Source organism: Electrona antarctica, assembly GCF_951216825.1.
Source record: "Electrona antarctica genome assembly, chromosome: 8".
In the NCBI taxonomy this organism is placed as follows: Eukaryota; Metazoa; Chordata; class Actinopteri; order Myctophiformes; family Myctophidae; genus Electrona; species Electrona antarctica.
In genome coordinates this window covers 5,353,246-5,377,668 of record NC_136789.1, presented here as the reverse complement: position 1 = coordinate 5,377,668, position 24,423 = coordinate 5,353,246, and the positions used below count along the sequence as shown (strand labels likewise).

The 24,423-nt window shown below is 43.9% G+C and overlaps 1 protein-coding gene across 3 annotated transcripts; it reads right to left on the bottom strand.

Annotated features, from left to right (window-relative positions):
• Positions 1–952: 952 nt before the first annotated feature.
• On the bottom strand, positions 953–23,781 carry ints2 (integrator complex subunit 2). Of its 3 annotated transcripts, none has more exons than XM_079508056.1 (25): positions 23,646–23,781; positions 22,634–22,948; positions 22,395–22,533; positions 19,867–19,969; positions 19,539–19,652; positions 17,908–18,038; positions 17,262–17,432; positions 15,974–16,191; positions 15,641–15,766; positions 15,275–15,346; positions 13,653–13,767; positions 13,120–13,188; positions 12,723–12,857; positions 9,827–10,006; positions 9,316–9,427; positions 8,357–8,461; positions 7,651–7,815; positions 6,196–6,400; positions 5,204–5,329; positions 4,673–4,874; positions 3,898–4,203; positions 3,526–3,633; positions 3,094–3,199; positions 2,697–2,873; positions 953–1,681 (listed from the first exon to the last, which is right to left on the bottom strand). In XM_079508056.1, exons 2-25 carry the CDS (start codon positions 22,924–22,926, stop codon positions 1,500–1,502), a joined length of 3,660 nt encoding a protein of 1,219 aa, XP_079364182.1. In that variant the 5' UTR covers positions 22,927–22,948; positions 23,646–23,781; the 3' UTR covers positions 953–1,499. The 3 variants fall into 3 exon arrangements, with proteins under 3 accessions (XP_079364182.1, XP_079364183.1, XP_079364181.1); XM_079508057.1 differs by lacking the exon at positions 23,646–23,781 and adding an exon at positions 23,567–23,583; XM_079508055.1 differs by lacking the exon at positions 23,646–23,781 and adding an exon at positions 23,119–23,135.
• Between the last annotated feature and the right edge of the window lie 642 nt (positions 23,782–24,423).

Sequence of the window (24,423 nt, the reverse complement as noted above, 5' to 3'; positions counted from 1 at the left end):
ACAAACCTCTTGTCAATTAATAAACAATAATACATTGCATACACTACAATAAGTCTTGAGAATGTAATAAGCGCTTTTGTCTGACTTTTGCAAAGATGACAGCAGAGGTGGAGGGGTGATAGCGGCTGAGAGGTCGACCCCACCCACACCTCCCCACCTCAAGCCTTGTCATTCTGTCATTCTCAGTAGGTCGTCCTCAGACGAGCCCTCCATCGTCGTTTCCAGTCATCCCGGCTCTCCATACATCTGGCCAGTTCGTTGGTACTTTGTGCTCCTGCATCGCTCTTGAGTACATCCACATATGTTAGCGTGGGACGCCCTTGTGATCGATGCCCGTGTGTTGGTTCCCAGAGTCATTGCTTGGCATGAAACACAAATGCATGGATGCATGCAACCACAGATGCACTGCTGTTCTGCACACAATAGGACCGTACTACTATTGCATTGCACGCACGTGTGTGTGTCTGTCATACCTTAATTGTTACTTTGTGCATTGGGTCTATTACTGTAGGTCTAACTTCCACCAGGCTTTCCAAACATTGGGGGTCTGTCAGAGGCAGATATGATGACTTGTGGGTTTTCTTGCCATGTCTTCAACAAAAGAGCAAAATGTAGCTAAGCTGTAAATGTAGGGGAGAATGGGGTAAGATGAGCTTTTCACTTAAGTTATCTTGGAAGCAAGTCAAAATTAGACAGCAGTAAACAAAGGGCCATAAAATATGACTTATAAATAAGTGGTCATGTGGCTCAAATTGCCCCGGGTTAGGGGTAAGTTCATAAAAGTCAAGGGGAAGTGACCCACAAGAAAATGGGGATGTCACAACCTGGGAAACAGTGCTCTAGTCTAAAGTATATACACACACACACACACACACACACACACACACACACACACACACACACACACACACACACACACACACACACACACACGTACATTCAGAGGTATATTATTTTTATTACAAACAAATACAGTACAAAAGCACTATATTATTCAAGGAACTTCACCTTTTATGAATCGTTGAGAAACAATTTAAACTTTGGCTTAGAAAAATATGCTTTTTACAGTGGTCATGACAATTGACCTGTTTAAAATGCAACCTTTCACCTACAAAAATGACAGCACTTACACACGGCATACATTTTCTATATAACTGCCATGTCATGACTCATTTACAGCACATGTCATACACAGAAGGAATGGAGGTCTAATCCATATTCAACAGAAAACAATGCACATGGAAATGCTGAGTGAGCCCATGTCCAATCAAAGGCTTGAAAACAGCCTGAAAGAATATGAATGCCTTTGACAAAAGTGACAGCCTCCATCCATCCAAGAATCTAATACGTTACAGATAAACGGAACTGTTTGACAGTAGCCCTTCCTGGGAGTGAATCTCATTCAGCAGCAGTCAGTTGCCGATTTAGTTTAGTCCACCAGTAGTCCACCTTTCCCGTGTCTGACAGTGCATTTGTTTGTGTGTGTGTGTGTGTGTGTACTATATTCCATGGAGACTAGAGCTGATGATGTCCATGAATGTGGCTTCCACACGGTAGCAGAGTTGGACATCTGGGTCTGTTCCCCCTAGCTCCTCTGTTGTTCTCTGTGGTACACTCTGCTTAGAAGAATCTCCCCCTGGAAGCAACACATCCTGCGGCTTCGCTTTCAGATACTGTAGTCCTAAGGAGAGATGACGCAAGGTTAAAAATGTACACCGGTATATCAATAGAGATTATATACAATATAAATATTGTAGTCTACGTGTTTTATATTTACTTTCACATCATTTATCACCTATCACCTTACAGTATGTCGCATTCACACCAGCATGCTATACTGCGATAAAAACGAGTCCTTCTGCATATTGTCACATAAGTGTGCTTTGTTTGGCAGGTGTGAAGGCTCATTCAAATCCTGATACGCAACAAAGAACCGCATTCTACTTTGCCAAAAGAACAGGGGTTTCACTTCGCTTCCAAGTGCACCTGACTTCGATTCACTGCAGGTGTGAATGCAATCCGCATCAAATAACGGAAATGAAGCTAACAGTGTGGTGGATGAATGAGGAGTAAACACAGTAATTAATCAATTGCTTAAAGAAACACATAAAAACACTGTAGTGTACAGAATATTCTGTCTAAACGTCAGAGGTCGGATTCATTTTGTGCTTCTGTCTGCAGACTCTGCAACTGTGCCTCCTCCACATGCCCGTGACACACACGCACGCACATACGCACAGAGTGAGAGAGAGACGTCTAGTCCCTGACACACTGCAGTGCATACACATTACCCTAATTTTACTCAAAGTATAATTTTAACATCATAGATTTCACTGTGTAGTTTATGAATTAAACACATTGATAAAGCTCCTTTCTGCGTTTCCCATTGCTGCGGATGACAGCACAGTGTGAAGGCAAACGCAGCAAATTAAATATGCAAAAATGATGCAACTTCTCCGCCCATTCGCATCGAGTCTACCGAAGTAGAGGTGAGAATGCGAGACCGTAATCTTGGACAAGTGACAAACCAAAATAGGGATGTGTACAGTATATTCACATTAGACAACCAGATATTTTATTTATTGATTTTAAAATTCCTTCTGAATAGAATCATACAGTCATGACTCTCTGAATCGGCATCCTTTTAAAATAGAGCAGGAATGTCAACAAACAGGACAGCGAGTACTTGTACTTACTGGTGATGATGGGGTCGATGTCCCTGGCCTTGGATGCTACATCGGAGGCACACACTTGACCCACCTGCACCAGCAGAGCTGCCACATCGTCGTACAGCGGTGGGAACGCCTGGCAGAAGGCCACCAGGCAGGGCAAGGTGGGCATGAAGAAGGTGAAACGCTTGGCACGGGTCAGTACTAAAAAAAGAACATTACAGTATACTTACATTAACGGAGAATATTATGCAGCACTAACAGGCAGCTACCAGAAAATGGCGACCAAACAAAGGCAGAGAGGGATAAACACGCAACATATACTGTATAAATGGGATAATGGTGGAAAGATGTATTCATCTGCGACGAGGAAGTCTCAAAAGTAATGAAAATGCATTAATAAAAACATTGGCTGCATGCTAACCTGTAAGCAGGGTGCCCATGACGCTGATTGCCAGCCGGGCCACACTGATGGACTTGGGCAGTGCGTACTGAGTGCACAGATGTGACAGCAGCTGGATGGCAAATATCTGGCAGGACAAAGCAAAACCACAGCAACATGGTCAGGACAATGTTATAGATAAACATTTAACAAAGCATGAACAATAAAAGAACTCAAGTAAACAAAGACCCAATAAGAGCGATATTGGAGCTGTGGTGCAGTGCAGTGATTCTGTTAAATATCAAGGGCAGTTTGATATGCATTAGGCCACGGACCCCCCATTTGATATATTTTGGGATTTTAATTTATTTACGATCAATTGAGTGAAGTCACGAGAGAGAGAGAGAGAGAGAGAGAGAGAGAGAGAGAGAGAGAGAGAGAGAGAGAGAGAGAGAGAGAGATACTGGGGCTAACCTGTTTCTCCAACTGGGGCTGGGCCAACAGCTCTGGAATGAAGTCCAGACATATATGGATGGAGGGAATGCCAGCCACAGTCAGAGGCAGCAGAGCTTGAGGGTAACCCTGAGTGAGAGAGACAGAGACAGAGGAGAGAAAAGAGAAAATAAGAAACTAGAACTTCAACAAAACCACATAAATCACAAGTGAATTATGTGGTTCGAAAAACTATTCGAACACACATTTCGAACACATCGACACCCAGAGTGCTCTTTTTCTTTTTAATGCGCACAGACTCCTTATAAAAAAGAAAATGAACACACAAACAAAAAGACGACATGACATTACACATTGGTTCTACAGTACATGGTGTAAAACCCTTGCCGTTACCTGGAAGTGGACCAGCTTGGCGATGTTGGGGTCAGCGATGAACATCTGATGCAGCAGACAGCAGATGAGACACTGCACCTCCCGCAGGTTACTGAGCAGACCTCCCTCCTCCTCCTCACCACCGCCGACCACCTCCATCTCCTCATCCGCCACCAGCACCTCGGGCCGTGCTCCTGGTGTTTTCCACTTCCCTGGAGGAGCCCTCATGCTCTGCAGAAGGCTCTCTGTGTTCCCGGCCCCAAGCTGCTGCTGCTCCGACGACGTGGGAAGACACACTTCCAACAACAGCTGCACCGCCGCACTGTCCTGAGGTGACAGAGAAATGAAGGAGATGGACACAGAGAGAGCGAGAGAGGGAGAGATAGAGAAAGAAAGAGGCAGACCGTGACAAAGACATTAGAGAGATTGTGAGTCAGAGATGCAAATACGTTGCGTCCTGCATCCATACACGCAATGAATTGATAAAGGACCCAATCATATCCCCCCCCCCCCCCTCTCCTGGGACGCAATACTGTACTCAGTACTGTATTCCTGTAACAGAAGAATCCATGTAAAAAATTGAGAAAATAACTTTAAAAAAAAATCCACGTAGAAATCGTTGTAGAAACACGACCGAAATTATAATCATAACACACAGGCGCTGCCACACAGCCAAGCATCCTTAGACCAGAGTTTTTAGAGAGATTGTGCCGTCATTGAGGGGGCACAAAACAGCGTGGTCACGTGACCCATACAGTGCTCCAGAGTGTCCAGGACTCTGGTTACATTATCCAACCTGTGCAGCCAGCAGGGCGTTCTTCAGCTCCTCCCTGGTGACCTCAGGCGTGTCAGGCTGTCCAGTCAGGCCCAGGTTAGAGATGGTCTGACTCTGCCGGTCGAACTCAGCCGTCTCCTTCATGTGGCATTGGAGGTAAGCCTTGGAGGCTAGCAGGTACCCATTCAACATGTGCAGGACAATATCCATCAATGGAGGACACCTGAGACAGAGAGAGTGGACTATTCAATATCAATGGAGACAGACATTTTGTGAAATAACAAATGAAGTAGGGCTGCAAAATGTTAATAATCAAAAGTTATGTTTCAGAATAATGTGTAGTAATTGTTTTTAAATGGTGGAAAAATCCACAAGGCCACAAGGTATCACATTGCAACGCATTGTGAGCTCATAGATCTGCCATTTCTTTTATAATTATTTGAAAATGTATGAAGATGTTTTGACATGGAAACGATTATGATGATTATGCCAAACAATTGTGATTTTCTCAAATTATTACTACAATTATGTAATAATGGTGACAGGCCCAACCTATAGACCCTTGGGTCACAGCGCAGTACAATGAGAGGGTCCACCATCAGGTCATTCTGACTGTACTTCTGCTGTATGAGGCCCTTGGCTGATGGCTGCAATGCGTTCACTGTCATCACCCACAACCTGCAACAGACACACTCATGTTGTCAGACGCATCACAATTGGGATGAGCAAAATATATGCCCTTGAGGTTTCAAGTTGAAATACAACACTTTTATTCCAACATGTAATATCCACTGGACATACAAATGTAACTTCCTTTCTGTTTTAGAATCAATACAAGTTAAGAAGCCATAGCTTTTTAACTTCAGGTTCTACACGGCCTGCACACCTCCTTGAATGTCTGGGTCTGTGCCAGATCTGACATGGCTAACCCTGCTCCCAGACTTTCACAGGCTCCTCCCGCCGGCCTTCAATAACATCCTGGAGAAGGGGAGAGTCTTCCCCAATGGAGCTCCTCCCGCCGGCCTTCAATAACATCCTGGAGAGGGGGAGAGTCTTCCCCAATGGAGAGTCTGACTTGTTTTATTTCTACCCTTTGTAGTTATCGTTACCCCCAACCCCCTCTGTTTCCTCTCTTTCTTTATGGGTCGATAGGATGCCTGCTCCCCGCATTGATGTTTCTGTAGGGGTATGAGGGTCACAGGAGCTCTGGGACCTCTAAAGAATGAAAGAGTAGCTGCTGCTATCCATTCACACAATACTCCTCCATACTGTAGGTCTAGGTTTAACCCCTTTACTGAATCTGTTCACATACACTGTAGGATGGGTTAAGGCATACATTGAAAATAATGGCCAAAAAACTAGAAAAACTGACACCATGAGTGTAAAGTCATGTAAATATAAGCACAAGATTATGGTAAATATCCATCACATGTCTGTCGATCAATTAACCGATGTGTTTTCAATTAATCACATCTCCCCTAGTGAACGGTAGCACTATCTGACACAGAACTTATGACCAAGTGCTGTGATTTGAGCATGCTTACCTGCGGGGCATGACAGTGTTGAGGCCCAGCCACAGCTTGTTTAGGGTCTGCAGGATGCGTCGGGGCCGGGGCACCGTGGACTCCAGCAGCAGGCCCATGCTGGCAGTCAGTGGCTCAGCATAGGAGATCAGGTCACTGGGTGACAGTGTCAGGTGGTCCAGGATGCGCATCAGCCTGGGACTGCTGGATGGCAGCTTCTGGAAGGCTGGGCAAAACAAAAAGTTGAATGAATAAGAACCATTTCAAAGAGCTCAATTTCAGTGGAATTCAGGGTCACTCTGGCCAGGCTGACCATGGTCCACAAGATTATTCAAGGACAGGTCCCTGAGGGACGCACAAACAAAATATCTCCACTTACCTGTATAAATGTAATTAATGGAAAGGGATATTTTACTTACATTGGTGCTACTCAAATGGAACAGCCTGTATACTCTAATCAAACTACTAATTTAATTTGATTTAAATATATTGGCTGTTGGAAACATTTCCAGTTTCAATAAGTTAGTATATTTTAACATGTATGGGTTTGTGTATTTAGTTTTAACCCATGTCATTGTGGAATGTCTTGGAAATCCTGGACTACATTGGGTTATACATTTTGCACACCTACAGAGGGACAGGTGCGTCAGAGAAATGAACTAGAATAGTAGGAGAAAGGGGTAAAACATTCATCAGTCACCTTCATCAGGCATCTGATACTTCTTCCATTTGAAATGAAAGGTCAAGTTGCGCTACAACTATAGAGGTTCTGATGTTAACTGCAGGATTAAATCCCCCGCTTGTCTCCTTCGGAGATGAAATGAAATGAAATGAAATGAAATGAAATGAAATCTATATTTACCCAGGGTATCTGGGCTAAGCTCAAGAACTTGTTTCCAGCCAGGCCCTGCTCATAGAACACATTTCATCGTAGTGGTTGATGCCTTGTTCAAGGGCATTTCAGCGGTGGTAATTTTAACGTGTCGGACGGCTGATTCGAACTGGGAACCTTCCGGTATCTAGACCGCGCCGCTATCCGTTCGGCCACCGCTGTGTGGCTAAATAGCCATATTTTACTTATTACTGCCCACTAGAATCCAGGAGATGCTGACAATTAGGGTTATGGAAATGCATTCACACATAATTATGCGTGAAACTGATCCTCATCAGTGTGTGCAAGGCAATTTTATCAGGGTCTCTATCAGACATAGACGCTCTAGCAGCACATAATCATGCATACACTGGAGGGGCGACACTCCACAGGATTAATCATGGATGGTCTGATCTGCATTAGAGACCATTGTGGTGATAAAGGCTAATAATAAAGGGTAGTAGTAGTATGGTAGTAATGCTAGGATCCCATTTTGCCAATGTCCAAAAGTCACCCCCTCCCAATTCCCAAGGCTACACTCCCACTGTCATCATTTCTGAAGATAAAAAGAAACATTCACAAATGTCAGTCGACATTCCTCTCACCCTGGTGGAGCTGGCTCTGGGTGTATCTGCAAGTGTCCTTGTCCAGAATGGTCCTCCTCAGCAGAGGCAGGGTGCCTGTCACCTCCTCCTCACACATCCAGTCCTCCACCAGACACAGGTGGGGGTAGTTGGTGGCCAGCAGGCGAAGCAGGGCAGCGTGGAGAACTGGAACAGCAAAACATATCTTTGTGTGACTGCGCGTACTGTATGTGTGACTTCTAGTGGTGCCCCAGCCCCCCCCCCACCCCCACCCTCCTGGCATGTGGAGAGGAGGAGAGCAAAGGAGTTCAGAGAAGTCAATGAATCTTGTGGCCAAAATTCTACAAACATCACACATAAGTCATTGATTGTGACTCATAGGTTAGCGAAGAGCGACATCTAGTGTAAAAACTAAAAACACAACACACGTGATTGGCGCTGTGGGCCTTGGAAAAAAACACATCAAAACACGTGGTTGGCAGGGAATGTTAATGGGAAAGTTTTAGAGTGGCTACATCAACCCCCGGGAAGATGTGCAACTAAAAGCTGAATTTATTTTGGCCAACCGTTTTCCCCAAAAGAACACAATGAATGCGAGTACAGGTTTTCATGGCTATAATCTTGGCATGGTGATCTAATAGATCACTACTGAACACACTAGGTGTTTACTTTGCTGCATGTGTAGAGAATAGATGGTGTGCCATAATGAAGGAGAGCTGCGTCTCACCTCCCAGCTCCTGCTGTAATCCATGGGCGCGGGTGACCAGGTACTTAATGGGAATCTGATCCATGAGAGCAGCAGAGTAGGACTTTGGCTTCTTCTGCATCAAGGCTACAAAACAAATCAAAACCAAAAACGAGACATCATAAAGGCTGTGTTGACAGGGAGAAATGAGAGGATAGAAAACTATAGAAATGTGTTATATGCCATGTTAATCATGCTGCTGCCCGTGTTGGACAGAACACCCTTGAAAATGTTCTTTTTCAAGGGTTTCAACATGGCTTTTTCCTATCCTAGTTCAATTATAGTTAATTGGAACTGTTTCATCTCAACAAGGCTTTTTCCTGGTTAAATGAAAGTTAAATAAATTAAAGTAAATAAAGGAAAGAGGGGGGAAGATAGAGGAGAAGTGTGTTTTTATTTTGGCTGTAGTAACAGTAGTATGTTGCCAACGCATGGAGGAGGGGAGGTCATTTTTCATTGACGCAGGTTCATTACCAACGCTGATGGGCATCATTACTCCTTCCTTGAAGGCTGCAGGAGCAGTTGGGTAAACAACAATTAAAAGAGACGGGCATAAACGGGCACATCAATCTGGACTAATGAAGGGCGGGGCGAAGGAGAGATTCTAACAGGAAGCAAATTCCTATGTGTTTTACACAATGGCAAATAAAGGAATCTGATCTGAGAAAAAACACTGACCAAGCTAGCTGCTCCATCTAACCTAACCTGCAGCTGTCCTGGTTAGCTTAGCTCCTGCAAGTCGTTGTACGAGAAATGCAAGAATCACTCCACAGCCACAGAGTGGATTTCCTAGTGCTTAACAAGAAAACAAATGTTGCCCTTCCTTCCTCTGACACAATGCCTCTTTCGGCAGAGGAGAAGAAGACAATGGAAGAGAGAGAGAGAGAGAGAGAGAGAGAGAGAGAGAGAGAGAGAGAAGGGAGGACTGATGCTGTATTTACCCAGTTGCTTGGTGCTGGCCAGGAGGTTCTCCTCATAGGTGAGGATGTAGTAGAGGATGAGGAGCTGGCTGGTGATGCTGTAACCCTGGCGTCCTCCTCGACCGCCCTCCCCCTGGTAATCAGAGAGAGAGAGAGGGTGTGGGTCAAACGTGGGGTCAGGTGTTTCACATCAGCAATCACTAGGTTAGGTAAAATAATAATAATAATAATAATCTGTTAAAGAGTATCTGCTGAAAGCTTCCAGTGTGCAGTTACGCTGTACACAGTATGAAAACACTGTGTGCACGCAACATTTTTTAATGAAGACATAAAACAGATATGAACCATTGTTATGTCTACAAATCTCTTTTACTCTTCACGTGTTTGAGACACGTGAAATAAACAATGGTCAAATGACCAACCAGTGCGGTTATCAGATGCAACCAACATGCAAAATAACACAATACTAACACATTTTCTGTTAGTGCAGTTAGTGTGTGTGCTGTATTCTAGACCTGAGTCAACAACTCACCCCAGCAGCAGAGCTCTGGAAGACATTAAGTATCTCTTGCTCTGTGATGGGCTGATTGGTGGCTTCAGGATTGGCCTTTGAGGCCGGGGTGAGGATGGAGTTGATGTAGGCGTCGATGAGGGGCAGCAGCTGGGTGTGGAGAGGGGTGGTGGTTTCACATAGCTGATGGTAGATCCAGTCCTAGAGCAGATACCACATGCATGAAATTAATTTGTGGCAAACAGGTAAAAGATCTGCACACCTGTAAAAAGCAGGTTCCTGTGAAAGCGCCCTGGAACTTACAACTTGCACTTCCAGCCCCCCTGTAAGAACCAGACTGCTGACAAGTATAAGCAGTGAATATTTACTTCACTGGAAAAGAGTGAGAGAGTATGTTTTGCACTCCGTCCGTGTGTGTGTGTCTGTCCATGTGTGGACAGCTAATCTCCGGCACTGTTGGCTTTATCGCAGCCATACTCTGCACACACACTCCCTGAATGCCACAGCTGAACCTCTGCACCAAAGTTTTCACATTGGCCTCTTATAGCGCCACCAGGAGGCTGCTTTGTGCAAAACAATTCATTGGACAGTACACCTACAGATTTTGTCCAAACATCACGCAAATTGGTACACAGTCTCTCTAGAGCCATTCAATGAAACGGGTCTTTCAGATTTTTCAGACTCCATCCTGATTGGCTAAGATTGGCTACCAAAGTTCGCAGGAGTGCACGGCTTCAAACAAAATGCCGCAAATCATGAACACATTGTGTGATTTCTGTGAAATTGTGCACGCACATTCCCACAGTGTTTTTACCTCTAACTTTACCTAAAACTTTGAATGCACACTCCCTAGAGACCAAGGAAAACCTTTGCCTGGAATTTTTCACATCTGCTCTTTATAGTGCCACCAGGAGGCCGACATAATATAAAACACATTTTGTCATATTAGTCCTTTTATCCAAATTATTATTATTTTTTTTAATAATTTTTATCCCACGATTTTGCAACCCAGTTTTTTCTCCCAGTGCCAATTATCTAATGTAATCCTGGGCGCTACACTTCCTCTGCCAACCTGGGGGGGCAGCGGACTGACCTCATGCCTCCTCCTATGCATGAGGAGTCCAAGCTGCTTCTTTTCACCTGACAGGGGGGAATTTCCCTGGCCGGACGTAGCGCGTGGAAGGAACACGTTATTCCGACCAGTTCCTTTCCTCTCCATCAGGCGATGGAGACCAGGAGTACTGCATGTTTTTCTAAGGGTACCTACCCTAGGGGACACGGGGAGAACATGCAAACTCCACACAGAAAGGCCCTTTCACCAACCCCACCTCGGGTATGGGCACTGATGACGCGGAGGAAGGAACACGCCCCCAGCAGGAATCGAACCCAGGGCCTTCTAGCTGGAGTAGCCCGCTTTGTATCCGTTTTGTACAAATCGCCACAACTCGTCAACGCAGCGTCCAATTGCGGTGAAACTGTGCATGCATATTCCCACTAGGCTGAGGAAGAAATGCCACTTGACAGTTTTCAAATCAGCATCATAGTGGCGCTACAACAGGCCAAGTCACGTCTCACACACGCACACACACACACACAAAAACATGTTTATATTACTCCTAAACATTTTGCCAAACATCACACACACTCCTATCCTCCTGGTGGAGACCTGTGCCCATTAACCCATTTAGGCCTGACATCGAAATAAAAAAAACGTTCGCTCTGAAAGAATATATATTCAAAGATTTGTGCCGCATTTTTCAAAAATAGCAGATCTACAAGCTCATAGCGCGCCACCGAGTGGCGCGCTATGAGCTTGTAGGTCTGCTATTTTTCAATAGCTAAAGCATAACATAATGCTAACACCAAAAGGGGATCCCGCCAAAAATGGGTTAAGGCACTTTTTCTAGTTTCACTTGAAACTAGAAAAAGTGCCCTTCTGGGCACAGGTCTCCACCAGGAGGATAGGACTGTGTGAGATGTTTGGCAAAATGTTTAGGAGTAATATAAATAAGTAATATGTTTGCCTTTGATGGCAATTGGATGATTTGAGGCATTTTGTTCCAAAAATGTGTTTTGCAAAAATCAACCTGTTGGTGGCGCTATAACAGGCCAATGTGAAAAGGGTGGGATATATTCCTCAGCCTAGTAAGAAAATGTGTGAAAGATTTGACGTAAATTGCATGCTGCGTTCATGATTTGAGGCTTTTGTTCAAAACGGGGCAATCTTGCAAACTGTGAAAGCCAATTATAGCCAATTAGGATGGAATATGAAATATGGGACAGATCCGACTTGAGCACATGACCATAGAGATACTGTGTAACGAATTTTGAGATTTTTGGACAGAATCTGGAGGAGTAATATCCAAAAATGTGTTTTACAAAACTCGGCCTCCTGGTGGCGCTATAAAAGGCAGATGCGGAAAATGCAGGTCAAAGGTTTGTCCTTGGCCTCTAGGGAGTGTGCATGCAACGTTTCACGCAGATCGGTGCAGTTTTAGGTAAACAATGTGAAAAGCTGCCTCATGGTGGCGCTATAACAGGCCGTTCTGGAAAATGTGGGGCAGAGGTTCATCGTTGGCATCCAGGGAGTGTGTGTGCAAAGTTTGGCATCGACCGGGTTAACGGTGCCGGAGATTAGCTGGTAACGGACGGACGGAAGGACGGACGGACGGACGGACGGACGGACACACACACACACACACACACACACACACACGGACGGAGTGCAAAACATACTCTCTCCCCATGCCTTCGGCCTGGTGGAGACAATAAACTGAATGGCCAACATTCCCTATACTGGAGCTGGGCTTGCGGCAACATGTCGAGCAGATGCAGCCATGTATACATTAGGACAGCTGTGTTTAAAGACAGTAAGTCTCCAATGACATCCAGTGAAGCAGTCAGCAGCCGTTCCTACCTTGATGGAGACCTTGTGCTTTGTGAAAGCCCGACTGCGCAGCAGCTGGTAGATGCAGTGAATGGGCAGGAAACCTGTGATGTTGGCACTCAGGTTGTTTGTTACTGCAACCCTCACAGCATGGGCAGTAACAACCTAAAAATAAAGGACAACACCAAGAAAGAATGATTTATGAAAATGACAAGTGACTATGATAAGTATCAAATATAAAGTAAAAACAGGGAATATACCTAGACTCTTTTTACCCCTTTACACAAAATCAATTTGCAAAAAAATAGCTTGATTTTCACATAAGTTTAGCCTATATTCACATAGTATCAGAATATGGATGTTAGGGTCAATGTGGTTAAGGGATATATCGTGAGGTCATTTCATTCCTGTGGGTGGTTATATGTACCTGCTCAGTAAAGATTTCCTGTGTGAAGATGGTCTTCATCTTGCTCAGAGAGCTAGGCTTTATGGCAATCTGAAGAAAGGAAAGAAAAAAACACAAGAAGATCAACACACTCGTACACACTCGGTGAATGAAAAACATCCTGCAGGAAATGGCACGGGCATTTAGTAATTCCCTCCCCTCACATTTCAGAAGAGAAATTCTACATGGCAGGCATAGAGGGTGAATTGATAAGACCGCCCTGGGGGTAGGGTGTTGTACAAACAAGCTCTCAATTCAATTTTATTACATATCTTAGCAGGGAAATACACACTGCAACTGCAAGGGGGAAAACCTACTTGGCTGACAGGGTGGACAACAGCTGCAGACTCTAGTAATAAAAACAGCAGAACTGGCTGCAGGGTGCAGAGTGGCGTTTGCTAGGTAAGGCATTGGCTGGTGGGTGTTTTTCTATGGTCTATTCTGTATCATTTGCTCCACTGCAGAGGAGGTAGGCCAGTCAGCCAGACACTATGTATCGATCACCCCCACCTTACCTTCATCCCCAAAGTGGCGCACACCAACTCGATGATGGAGGTGAGCTGGTTGCTATGGAAATACATGGCAACCAGTAATAGCATCTCTCCAAAAGAGGCAGATACGCCCGCAGCACTAGGAGAAGGGAGACGAGCACACACAAGAGATTTAAACATATTAATTCTGCATTAATTGAGGAGAGCGCTACAAGCTGAATATGCCTACTGTAACTGTATCAACAAGCATTCTACTGGCAGAGCGTCCTGTCTCCGCCAGGCCGGGCTGCCTAGCCACAGCAATGTAAATTGTGGGTTGCAGCCGTCACAAATCGATGCAAGGAAGCTGGGGGAGGGGAGAATAGCATTTCTACGATATATGGTGCAACTTTTTGCATTTGTGGCACCCTCTAAGGCTAAAGGTGGCCTTACACTAGCCGATTTTTTTCAATCTGAAATCTGATAGCACCACACACTACAGGATAATCGGAGCGGGGCAGAGCAAATTTCAAACATTCTTGATGTTGATCGGGCCGCGCTTTGAGCGGTCGGGCACCCCCCGAGCGTAGATAATGCCCGATTATCGGCTAGTGTAAGGCCACCTTAAGTCTATGCAGACGTGAAAGTGCTTTGGAGGTACATTGACTCTATACAGGCCGCTCAACATGCAATAACAAGCTGGAGTTGATTGAATGTCCGTTCATTCATGATAATATGGCACTTTTGTAAGAAATAGGGCCCTACCTTTAATAGAAAACCATAAATATGGTTATACGTTACTATATATTAAAACCTGTGTGGGTGCATGGCTGTCCTATAGGCCACAGAAGTACATCTAATAATTGTTTTCTTTAATATTTATAACTTGAATTTCATAATGGAAGTCAACGTGACCAGGCTGAAACGTTTTAGAGTTGATTACATATGACGTTTAGAGTCATGTCATAAATATGTCATAGACAATAGATGTCTGACATCAATCGCTGCTACATGAAGTCCACAATGGAGCCACACTGTTACCATGTGGATCTAGAGATCCACATTATTCAACGTTGTTCATGATCTCATGTTGTTTAGCTATCGGTTGTCTTCTTGTCCTTTGTCGGTAATATAATATAATATAATATAATATAATATAATATAATATAATATAATATAATATAATATAATATAATATAATATAATATAATATAATATAATATAATATAATATAATATAATATAATATAATATAATATAATATAATGTAAACTAATTAAAAGAAAAAACTGTGGAATAAAAACAAAAAATGTTTATGCCCATACAATGACCGTGGCTATTGGCACGACAGTGATGCGGTCAGGATCGAGACGAAGTCGAGTTCCGCAAGCATCACTGAAGTGAGCATCGCAGCTGTGCCATATATGGTCTGATCAGGTGCGGACTGCAGAGTTATTTTTTTAATGTGATTAGTCCAGGTGTTTCATCATATTGGTTTAAGCACAGGTAGAGAGCCTATTTCAACCAGTCAGATTGCTTGGTCGGAACTACCTTGGTCGGAACTATATTTCATTTTATACTGTCACATGACAAAAACGAATAATAAATCATTAAAGACTTGAGAAATTTTCGAGCAGTCACACAACTGTCTGATTAGATTCTACTCACCTCTCAAAGTACTCCTCTTCTTTAATCATCCAGCTCAGCCATATCACCATTAGCTGCTCCTGCTCTGGGGTGCTGGACACGCGCGCACACACACACACACACACACACACACACACACGCACACACGCACACACAGAGAAAACACCATTCATGCACAAGATAGTCCAGGATATGGACTGAATCGTAAAAGGCTGCAGTGTTTTGGCAGGAAGCCTGCGTTGGCCGGGAATCAAACCACAAGACTAACGGTGGGACCACCTGTTATTCAAGTGGGGCAGTGAGACCAGACCCACCGTGAAATGGCATTTCACGAGGATAACAGCTTTTCCATGTGTGTAGGCTGAAGTGCGGCTGAGCTTTACTTACCTGACCAGTGTAGGGAACGCCAGCAGCTTACAGAAGGAGAGGGACACAAAACGCACACCAGCAGGGGTGGCCGGTGGTCGGCTGGTCATCAGCTGAAGGAGCTGCTCTGCCTCCTCGTCTGTGGGCCTGAGGGCAACCAAGGAGCCATTTAGAGTGAGCTATTTAACTTAAGAGAGCTCTTTCACTTAAGTGAGCTCGTAAGAGAGCTTCAAGTTAACACTAATTATGCTAACAACAACAATACACAGTAACGAGCTGTGTCTGTCAACACACATCTAAAAACAGAACCTGCTAGGTGTAATTACAGACTTGGGGGTTTTAGAGACAGTATACCTGAGTCCAGCAATGCCCATGAGGGCACAGTAAAGGCGGAGCAGGGCGCTGGCCTTGACCACATGCTCCTCTCTGAGTCCAGAGTAGCCTGAGCTGCTATCCTCCATGTTGCTGTCGTTGGGCACGCGGGAGCTGCACGAGCGTGGCAGGATAGCCACCAGCTCCAGCAGCAGCTGTCTGCGCATCTGCCAAAGCACCGAGCTGCTCTCCCTCTTACGCTAGCAGCAAAGACACAAATAAGTCAACTGGTGTGTGTGTGTGTGTGTGTGTGTGTGTGTGTGCGTGCGTGCGTGCGTGCGTGCGTGCGTGCGTGCGTGAGTGAGTGAGTGAGTGCGTGCGTGCGTGCGTGCGTGCGTGCGTGCGTGCGTGCGTGCGTGCGTGCGTGCGTGCGTGCGTGCGTGCGTGCGTGCGTGCGTGCATGCGTGTTTATTTCTCCTATTTCCAGTTTTAAGGGTCTGTGTAATCACGAAACCTTAAAGACAAAAGTGTGTAAACACAAATATTGAAGACAAAAGTATGGACGCAAATTGTGATTGGCCAGAATTAGATGATGTATGATGATGTACAATATGGATAAGAGCGCCCCTCACTTCACACGGGTGTAACTTTTAACAGAGCAAGACCCAAAAATGATGGCTGGTTACCTGCCAAAGTGGCTGGTACTGTAGACAAACTTATGAGTAACAGTGGATCTTTAACAGCATTTGTCTGATGGCTAGTGTTAATATCCTGTTTGCACAGGTGTATCACATTATAAAGTCATTCTACACTATTGGTGGGGCTTACAACTAACAATTGTTTTTTACAAAACTTGGCAGAAGGGTACAGTAGATGGCCATGCTAAACAACCAAGAAGAAAATCTTACTTCCATTGGTCAAAGGGAGGCGCTATAGCATGATGCTCATTTTGACCATATATGCTCATGAGTAACACATTTGCCACTGTGACCTGACATCTGACTCTTCGATCTTCCGCCATTTAGAATTTTATGAAAATCAATTAAATCCCTAGTCCTCATAGAATATTTATTCTAGTGTAGAAGATTTTCTACACTCAATCAACGGGCCAATGAATATTATACAGGGGGTGGCTTCATAAAAAGGCAAATACTAAATAATAATAGGAATGCTTTCATGTACTGTAGCACCACAAACCGTTACATGCTTATCAGCAGCCATAGGTGCTGGCCCTCCATTGACCTATGAAAACAATATGTGGGCACTGAAGAGCTCATTTGTTGTGCTAACTGAATTCCTTAGTCAACAGCGGAAGTTGCCAGTCTCTCACCTGCTGCCCGTTACGGATGAACATGCTGAACCAGGTACGGACTTTGGTGTTGGTGCCCAGCAGGAGGCCACTGACGTAGGAGACCAGGGGGCTGACGGCCTCATCTGCAGTGTCTGGCTTGTAGTCCAGAGTAAGGGCTACACCCAGTCCTGGTAGGTGGCACTCCTCCACCTGCAGACACGGTAAAACAGTCACCCATTACTAGTGCCTAACCTCATAAATACACTGGGATTAGGTTAGGTTACATAATAGTCTAAATGGGACAACTATTACGGTATATGCAGGCTTGGTGACAGGCAGCAGTCTTATGACAGTCCTACAAAGGGACTGCAGCTGTATAAGTAAGTAGCCTTGCCGAGCCATGAGGCCCATAGGGCAGGAGCCTATCTCCTGTTTCTGTAGCGTGAGGCAGCTTGATGTACAAGTACACCCCCTGGACATGACGCTAGTATGTCGCAGGGATTTACCCCCAATCCAACCCTTGATGCTGAGTGTCAAGCAGGGAGGCATTGGGTCCCATTTTTAGAGTCTTTGGTATGACCCGGCTGGGGATTGAACCCCGACCTCCCAGTCTCAGGGCGGACACTCTAACCACAAGGCCACTGAGCTGGCAGCTGTATGCTGGTATGAATATAGTTCAACTGACCACCATAGCTCGAATGTTGAGGGCCTGTGATGGGTTCATCTGACACAGTTGCCTGAGGGCCTCGGTTCTGCGACGGCCACCAATGCTCTCCTCATCTTGACGTTCCCCATTCTTGATCAGACCCCTGCAGACTACAGACACAGTAGTACACACATGCATTGTGTAAATAGGTTAGATCAGTTACATTGGATTTGGTTATAAAAAGAAGATGCTTATCAATTTGAGGGGAAAAGCTAATTTTCATAGAAACAGCCAAAAGCAATTTCAGAATGAAATATTTTACTTCAAACACCAAAGATATAACTTGAAATGCCTAACTCTATCAGAGGGTAACTAAAAGCAACTGTACAAATCAGTCTATTCTCTTTGCCTGTTGAGAATGTATTTACCCTCTGGTGTTTGTTAAGCTACGTATAAATTGTGGAATATGGACATGAATTTTTCAAGCATGGCATAACCAGATGGACAGCAATGGACATCAAAGACAGCAAGTGTCCAAAGTAAACAAGCAAATATTTTATTGTATTTCCTGATAAGATACAATAGTACAAAATGCAGCTTTCATTCCTAAATTAGCATAATTTTAGATTTTATGTTAAGTGGTTACACAAATCGACATTGCAACAATATGTGATCCCAGTACTTAGTATACCGGTAACTGAATTCTTTATCTTGTATGGTCATGATTTCTTTTTTAATGTAAGCCATGGCTCTGGGTTTCCTTGCTTGCTTTTTGGCATGGTTCTGGAACAGCTATAAATACACTAAAGTGTAGAATCCCGACTCATTTATTTGCCCGTAAATAAGATTTAACAGCCATCAGAAGACAGCACTTCCAAAGCCACGTCTCACTTTGCCTGTACTTCACCACGGTTGGCAGTTTAAAAGGCAGAATGTTTATGGCTGGGCTGAGACTATGACATGACACTGAAATGATATTAGCTTCCATCTCCACCACTTCTGGATCATTTGTCATGAAATGAGCTTATAGTTACCAGCTCATGATCAATATGATGGTACTTGATGCTTGTAGAGGAGAGACAATTCCAGCGCTTCATCCTCAAAATTGATTCATTTCCTTTTCAATTGAATAAAATGTGTGTGTGTGTGTGTGTGTGTGTGTGTGTGTGTGTGTGTGTGTGTGTGTGTGTGTGTGTGTGTGTGTGTGTGTGTGTGTGTGTTCCATTAACAAAGCCAAAAAGGATTCCCTGATGTTGACTGCTATGTTACTCACGCAAATAAGCCATTGACTCAACACTGACCCTCCATGTGATAAGAATGCACTGGAGGGAGTGGGGCATTCCATTTCCTGCTAATGTGTCTCTGCAAGCACACAGAACACTCTGTGGGCCAGAGCGAGACCATAATGTTCATCATCAATCAAAAGGAGAATTAGAATGGCAACAACTAAATGGACTACAAAAACATGTAATGGCAAGTCAATTGTCTGCTTAAAATTACAGCGAGGCTTTCAAAGACAGACGCCTGCTGTAGCCTATGTTAAGTGAAGGTCCATTCCTGCTGTGGTGGATCAGCTTACAAAGTATATGAAGCACTGTACTAACTGTAATAACCAGGTGATGTGGCTCATGACGTTAACAGCTAACGGCCTTCTGAGACAGCAGAATTACCTTCATTGAAGCTGTCTGGGACGTTGGCAACCAGCAAACATAGAAACCAGTCCCCATTGCGGACATGAAGCAACGCCTCTGCCACATCCACGATGGGCAGCAAGGAGGGCAGCTCTACAGAAAAGAGAGAATTGAAAAACAATCTAATGCTCATATCGGGACATCCTTAAGTTGATCTATAAAGAAATATCTGAAAGATGCCAACAACTGCATTCAGAGCTGATGCTCAGTCTCAGATTTATTGTTGTACTGAAAGAAATCAAAAAATGTAATCATTACTTGAATAATCACTTAATTATCTGAATAACGTATGCACTTCTGTGTGTACCTGCTTGCAGAATACAAAGTACATCTGCCACCTCTTCCAAGTAAACAGGGCTTTCAAAGAGTTCAGATGACTTCAAGAAAAACTCTCCATTTGAATCTGCCACCTGAGAGTGAAAAGCAAAAAAGGCTTTTAAAATGAAACTATATGGGATAAGTTCAATATTCTCAACACAATCTCATAAAACAAAAACGTACAATGGATTCATAACAATGACTTTTAGATACTTAATATAGTAATGTATGTCGCCATAATGTACATAGTTAATAAATGTAGTAAATGTAGTACTATCTGTACCCCTCCAGGGCGAAATAATTATATATCCCAATTATTATTATTATTGGTGTTGTTTCAGTGTCAGGACATGCGTATCAAACGACCCAAGTAACCACAGTATACCCGCTAATCAACTTACAAATTACATATACATATATACATAGAGGCATTTCCTTTAATCCACCCGACACTGAAACATATCTTTATTACGTCACCATTGAGTCAGTTATACCAGTACTTGCACGCTCTGCTTGCGCACCAGTAGGCCATTTATGGCCTACTTGGGTGCAACAAGCAAGTAGGCACTCGACAGAGTGCAGTTCTAGTTATTATTTTGAATACAACATTTAATTAATTTAGTTATTTTTGAGGGGAGCTAGCCCCACCAATGCATGGCTTTCAGAAATACGTCATGGGCCAGCCAAGTCTATGGACTTTTAATGTTTGTTTAGAGACTATTTATAAATTCCCCGTCACCAGTCAAGTCTATGGACTCCTATTTACACACACCTCAACAGTGGGTGCAGGGCCAATCAAGGCAATCATGGAAGGAGGTAGGGCCCCGCACACCATTCTTTAGGTAAAGGAATGCTTTATTGACCAAGGAAGACAACATTTCGATCTTAATAGACAGACTTTAATGTTTGTTTAGGGTAGTAAATGATAATGTAAGATGTCATCGGGGTGATAACATATTGTCCTCGCTGCACTCCTCCCTCCCTCACTTCACCTGAGTGTGACTTTATATTAACACAAGAACAATAGAGCACCGAAGTCTTTTTTAGTTGCATTGAGATCCCCATAGGGCGATTTTAGGTCGCTTCATATAAGAACTGTGTTTGAAAAATAAACCGACCACCCCAGCCTTTCTGTCAGGGGAGTGGCTGTGCGTCGTTAATGATGTCCATTCATATTTGATACAGCCAGTTTCTGGAGAAAATGGAATTAATGTGGCCGCAAAAGCCTTGAAACTACATATGATGGCAATGTCGCTGCTAATATACGTCACGCCCAGCTGTCAACACATTGCGTTCCTGAGATTCCTCGTTGACGTAAGCTCAGCTGGTGGTGACTCAACTCGTACTAACCACGAGACATTAAATATCAATTAAAAATACAAATAAACGTAATTAACATTCAGTTTCTGTTGTGCGACGGGCAGATGCAGCCACCCGCCTATACCGGAAATGTAGTCCCTGGGTTGTTTCACTCGTTTCTAAAGCTTTTTGAGTGGTGCAAACCACTCCAACAACCAGCTTTGTCTGTATCTGTGTATGTGTGTACCTGTACGTGGCCCCACGCACGGGTGAGCATGGTTGCTATGGTTAGTGTGTGACGTCACTGCACCACTCAGTTCACACAGGTGTGATTTTTTTGTTACTCTTTGGGTATATTTGTACATTTCCACCTTCAGTCGATGCTTCATATCCATATGAGTGAAAAGGCCAGGGTGATCGGTTTATTTTATTTTAACACAGTTGAGTTCTTATATGAGGCGATCTAAAATCCCCCTATGAAGATTACAATGCAAATAAAAAGTAGACGAACCTGTGGATTGACGCCCTCTACCGACAGTGACGTCAGGACTTCGGTGCTCTATGGCTTCCATTATAGCATGCATAGCATAGCATAGCAAGCAACTTTTCAGGAATAGAAAGCCTGCAGTTTCTATAAGCTTGGATTCACCATCGATGATGTCACTGGTAGGCAGATTTCTTAACTGTCCACAGTCCTCCACTGAGACACAGACAGAGTAGACAAAACATTTACCATGTTATAATATTATGAGAATTAGTGAGGGCCAATTATATGAAGATAGGAAACGGGTTACGTTCCGGCGGTCCATGTTGTCACACTAATGTCACTATGGCAGCCATAGTCTTTGTATTGAGTTTGTGCTTGAAATGTACTGTAATTCTGCAAACTGTTAATAAATATTTCAATCAATCAATCAAAACCATATAAGGAGTTCCCAATGCAACTACGCCCAAATATGGAGTGTGTTGTCTAACCTAAATGTGTCGGAACTGGACTGACAGATAGAGATCTCCATATGGGCAAATTGGTCAGATTGTCGGTGCGACGTTTGTGAGAGAGAGGGCTGCATAGCGGCAAGAAGTTAAGAACTCTAGACGTGGGGGCTACATAGCAGCATACTACAGTGTCCTTAAAAGCCATTAGTAGTATCCATTGTACGTTTCCTAAGAAGAAAGGGCTCATAATCTGGGAGGCAAAGCCTCAAGGAGCAATCTCACCTTATTCATGATAGCCAACAGTTCACTGAGGGTCAGGCGGAGTCGCCTGAGGGGATCACTGTGTTCAAACTCCAAGGTCAGGCCATGTTGGAGTTGAGAAACTAAGATGCTCTCTCCATTAGAGCCTCCTGCTTTGTGTCTGCAGGGTACCAAAACAATTAATAGCATAAAATCTTAAATATAGCCTGTGTGTACAACACGAATGGGCAAGTACTTCATCTCACAAACACCAAGTTTACCTGAGTTGCTGCTCCTTCCGTGCATCCTGCTCCAGAGCATGGAAGTCAACTGACAACAACGCAACAATAGAGTTGACAGCCTCCACTCCAGACAGCAAGCGGAGGATTTGCTTCTTGTCCTCAGCCCAGCTCTGGCTCTGGTCAGCTGGGGCACAGAGAGCCATCCTCACTAGGCATGGCAGAAGCAGCCTCAGCTCTGGGCCACTTAAAGCAGCAAGCCGCACTACATCCACTTTCTGCATGGCTTCAAAAGCATAGGGGCTGACAAACTGCAGCCCTGCACTGTCCGTCATCTCTGCAAGTACTGGGTGAAACCTGGAGGAAACAAAGACAATGAAAGAATCTACTGTTGACCATCTCGTACTAGCGTACAGTTAGGCATCATACATTATAATCTTGTTGACTTGGGTAACATAACATGCCTGCATGAAAATAAGGTTTCACAAAACAAAACAATAATTGAACCCAAAGCCTTAATGACATACATTTGATCATGATTTAAGCTAAATCAGATATTGATGGATGTATTTGTCTTGGGCTGATGTGTTTCAAACTACAGTATTATAGGATTAATGTATCTCAAATTGAAATTGGCTAAGGTTGACCAGAATACTAACTTTCTACATTATAATTATCTTATCACAGAGCTGAAGTTATATCAACAACCAGCAGCTAAGCTAACGAACTATCGTTAGCTGGCTGGCTAAAGTTCACTGTCACTTCAATTATTAAATTGCAATATGTAATTGCTTTGCCGAACGGTTCATTTAAGCAAACCTCGAAAACTCGAGTTTATCATGCTAGCAAAGAAACACCGCAAACATACTGCCAAAACACATGACAGTACAACTACAGTAGCTATATAAAGCCAGCTAACATTCCATTCATTGATATCACAGCAAGCTAGGCTAAGGCAAGCTAGGCTAACTCAACTGAGAGTTCAGTCTTTGTCTTGTTCGCTGCGTGAACGTTAACGTGCACGGAAACAAACATACACAAATAATCGCCTTACCCTATACGTATGATTATGATTTGTGTCTTTTTAATATAAATGTACTATTTGAGACCTCAGACTGCGAATGCGTTTCCTAACGTTACAGAGGAGTGCTGTCATCACACTGGCTGTGTGCTGGCTGCATGATCCGGCCTCATACACACATACCAAACGCATGTACTGTGTTATGTCTGTGTTTGATGGCCGCCTCAATGCTTTTCCAATGGGACTGGTTTGACCAAACATTTGTGTTTGATGGGGATAGGGTTGGCAGAACCCAGAGCCTTCTATTATATGGCTCTGGCAGAACCCAGCCACTAAACACAAATGTTTGGTCAAACCATGTGACTCCCTTTGGAAAAGCATGGAGGCGGTCATCAAACACAGACAGAACATGGTTTGATACGTGTGTATGAGGCCTCCGTGTGTGAAGCAAACAGACAGAGCATCATCACGCGCCGATCATCTTCAGATATGATGGATGTGTTTGTCTTCGGCTGAAGTCTTTCAAACTACAGTAATGGGATTAGTAATACATCTCAAAATGAAATGGGCTAATAATATATGAGAGAGAGAGAGAGAGAGAGAGAGAGAGAGAGAGAGAGAGAGAGAGAGATTTCTCTGGATGCAAAAGTTAAGAATCTGTGCAATATATTTTCAATGCAGTATTTCCAGTATTGCTTTAGACTCAATTAGAAATTAGAATAGGCCTATGTTTGCAAAAACATTGGACAGGCAGTGATCACATCATAAGACCATATTGTTTTGATTCAAAGCTGTGACATCAAAGGTAGAT

Bases quoted from the DNA above. Each gene is read 5' to 3' on its own strand.
- ints2 (XM_079508055.1), bottom strand. The intron at 4,875-5,203 runs GTTGGGCCTGTC...TCTCTGTCTCAG, and splicing joins TGTGACCCAAGGGTCTATAG to GTGTCCTCCATTGATGGATA. The intron at 3,200-3,525 runs GTTAGCCCCAGT...TTGTCCTGCCAG, and splicing joins AGCCCCAGTTGGAGAAACAG to ATATTTGCCATCCAGCTGCT.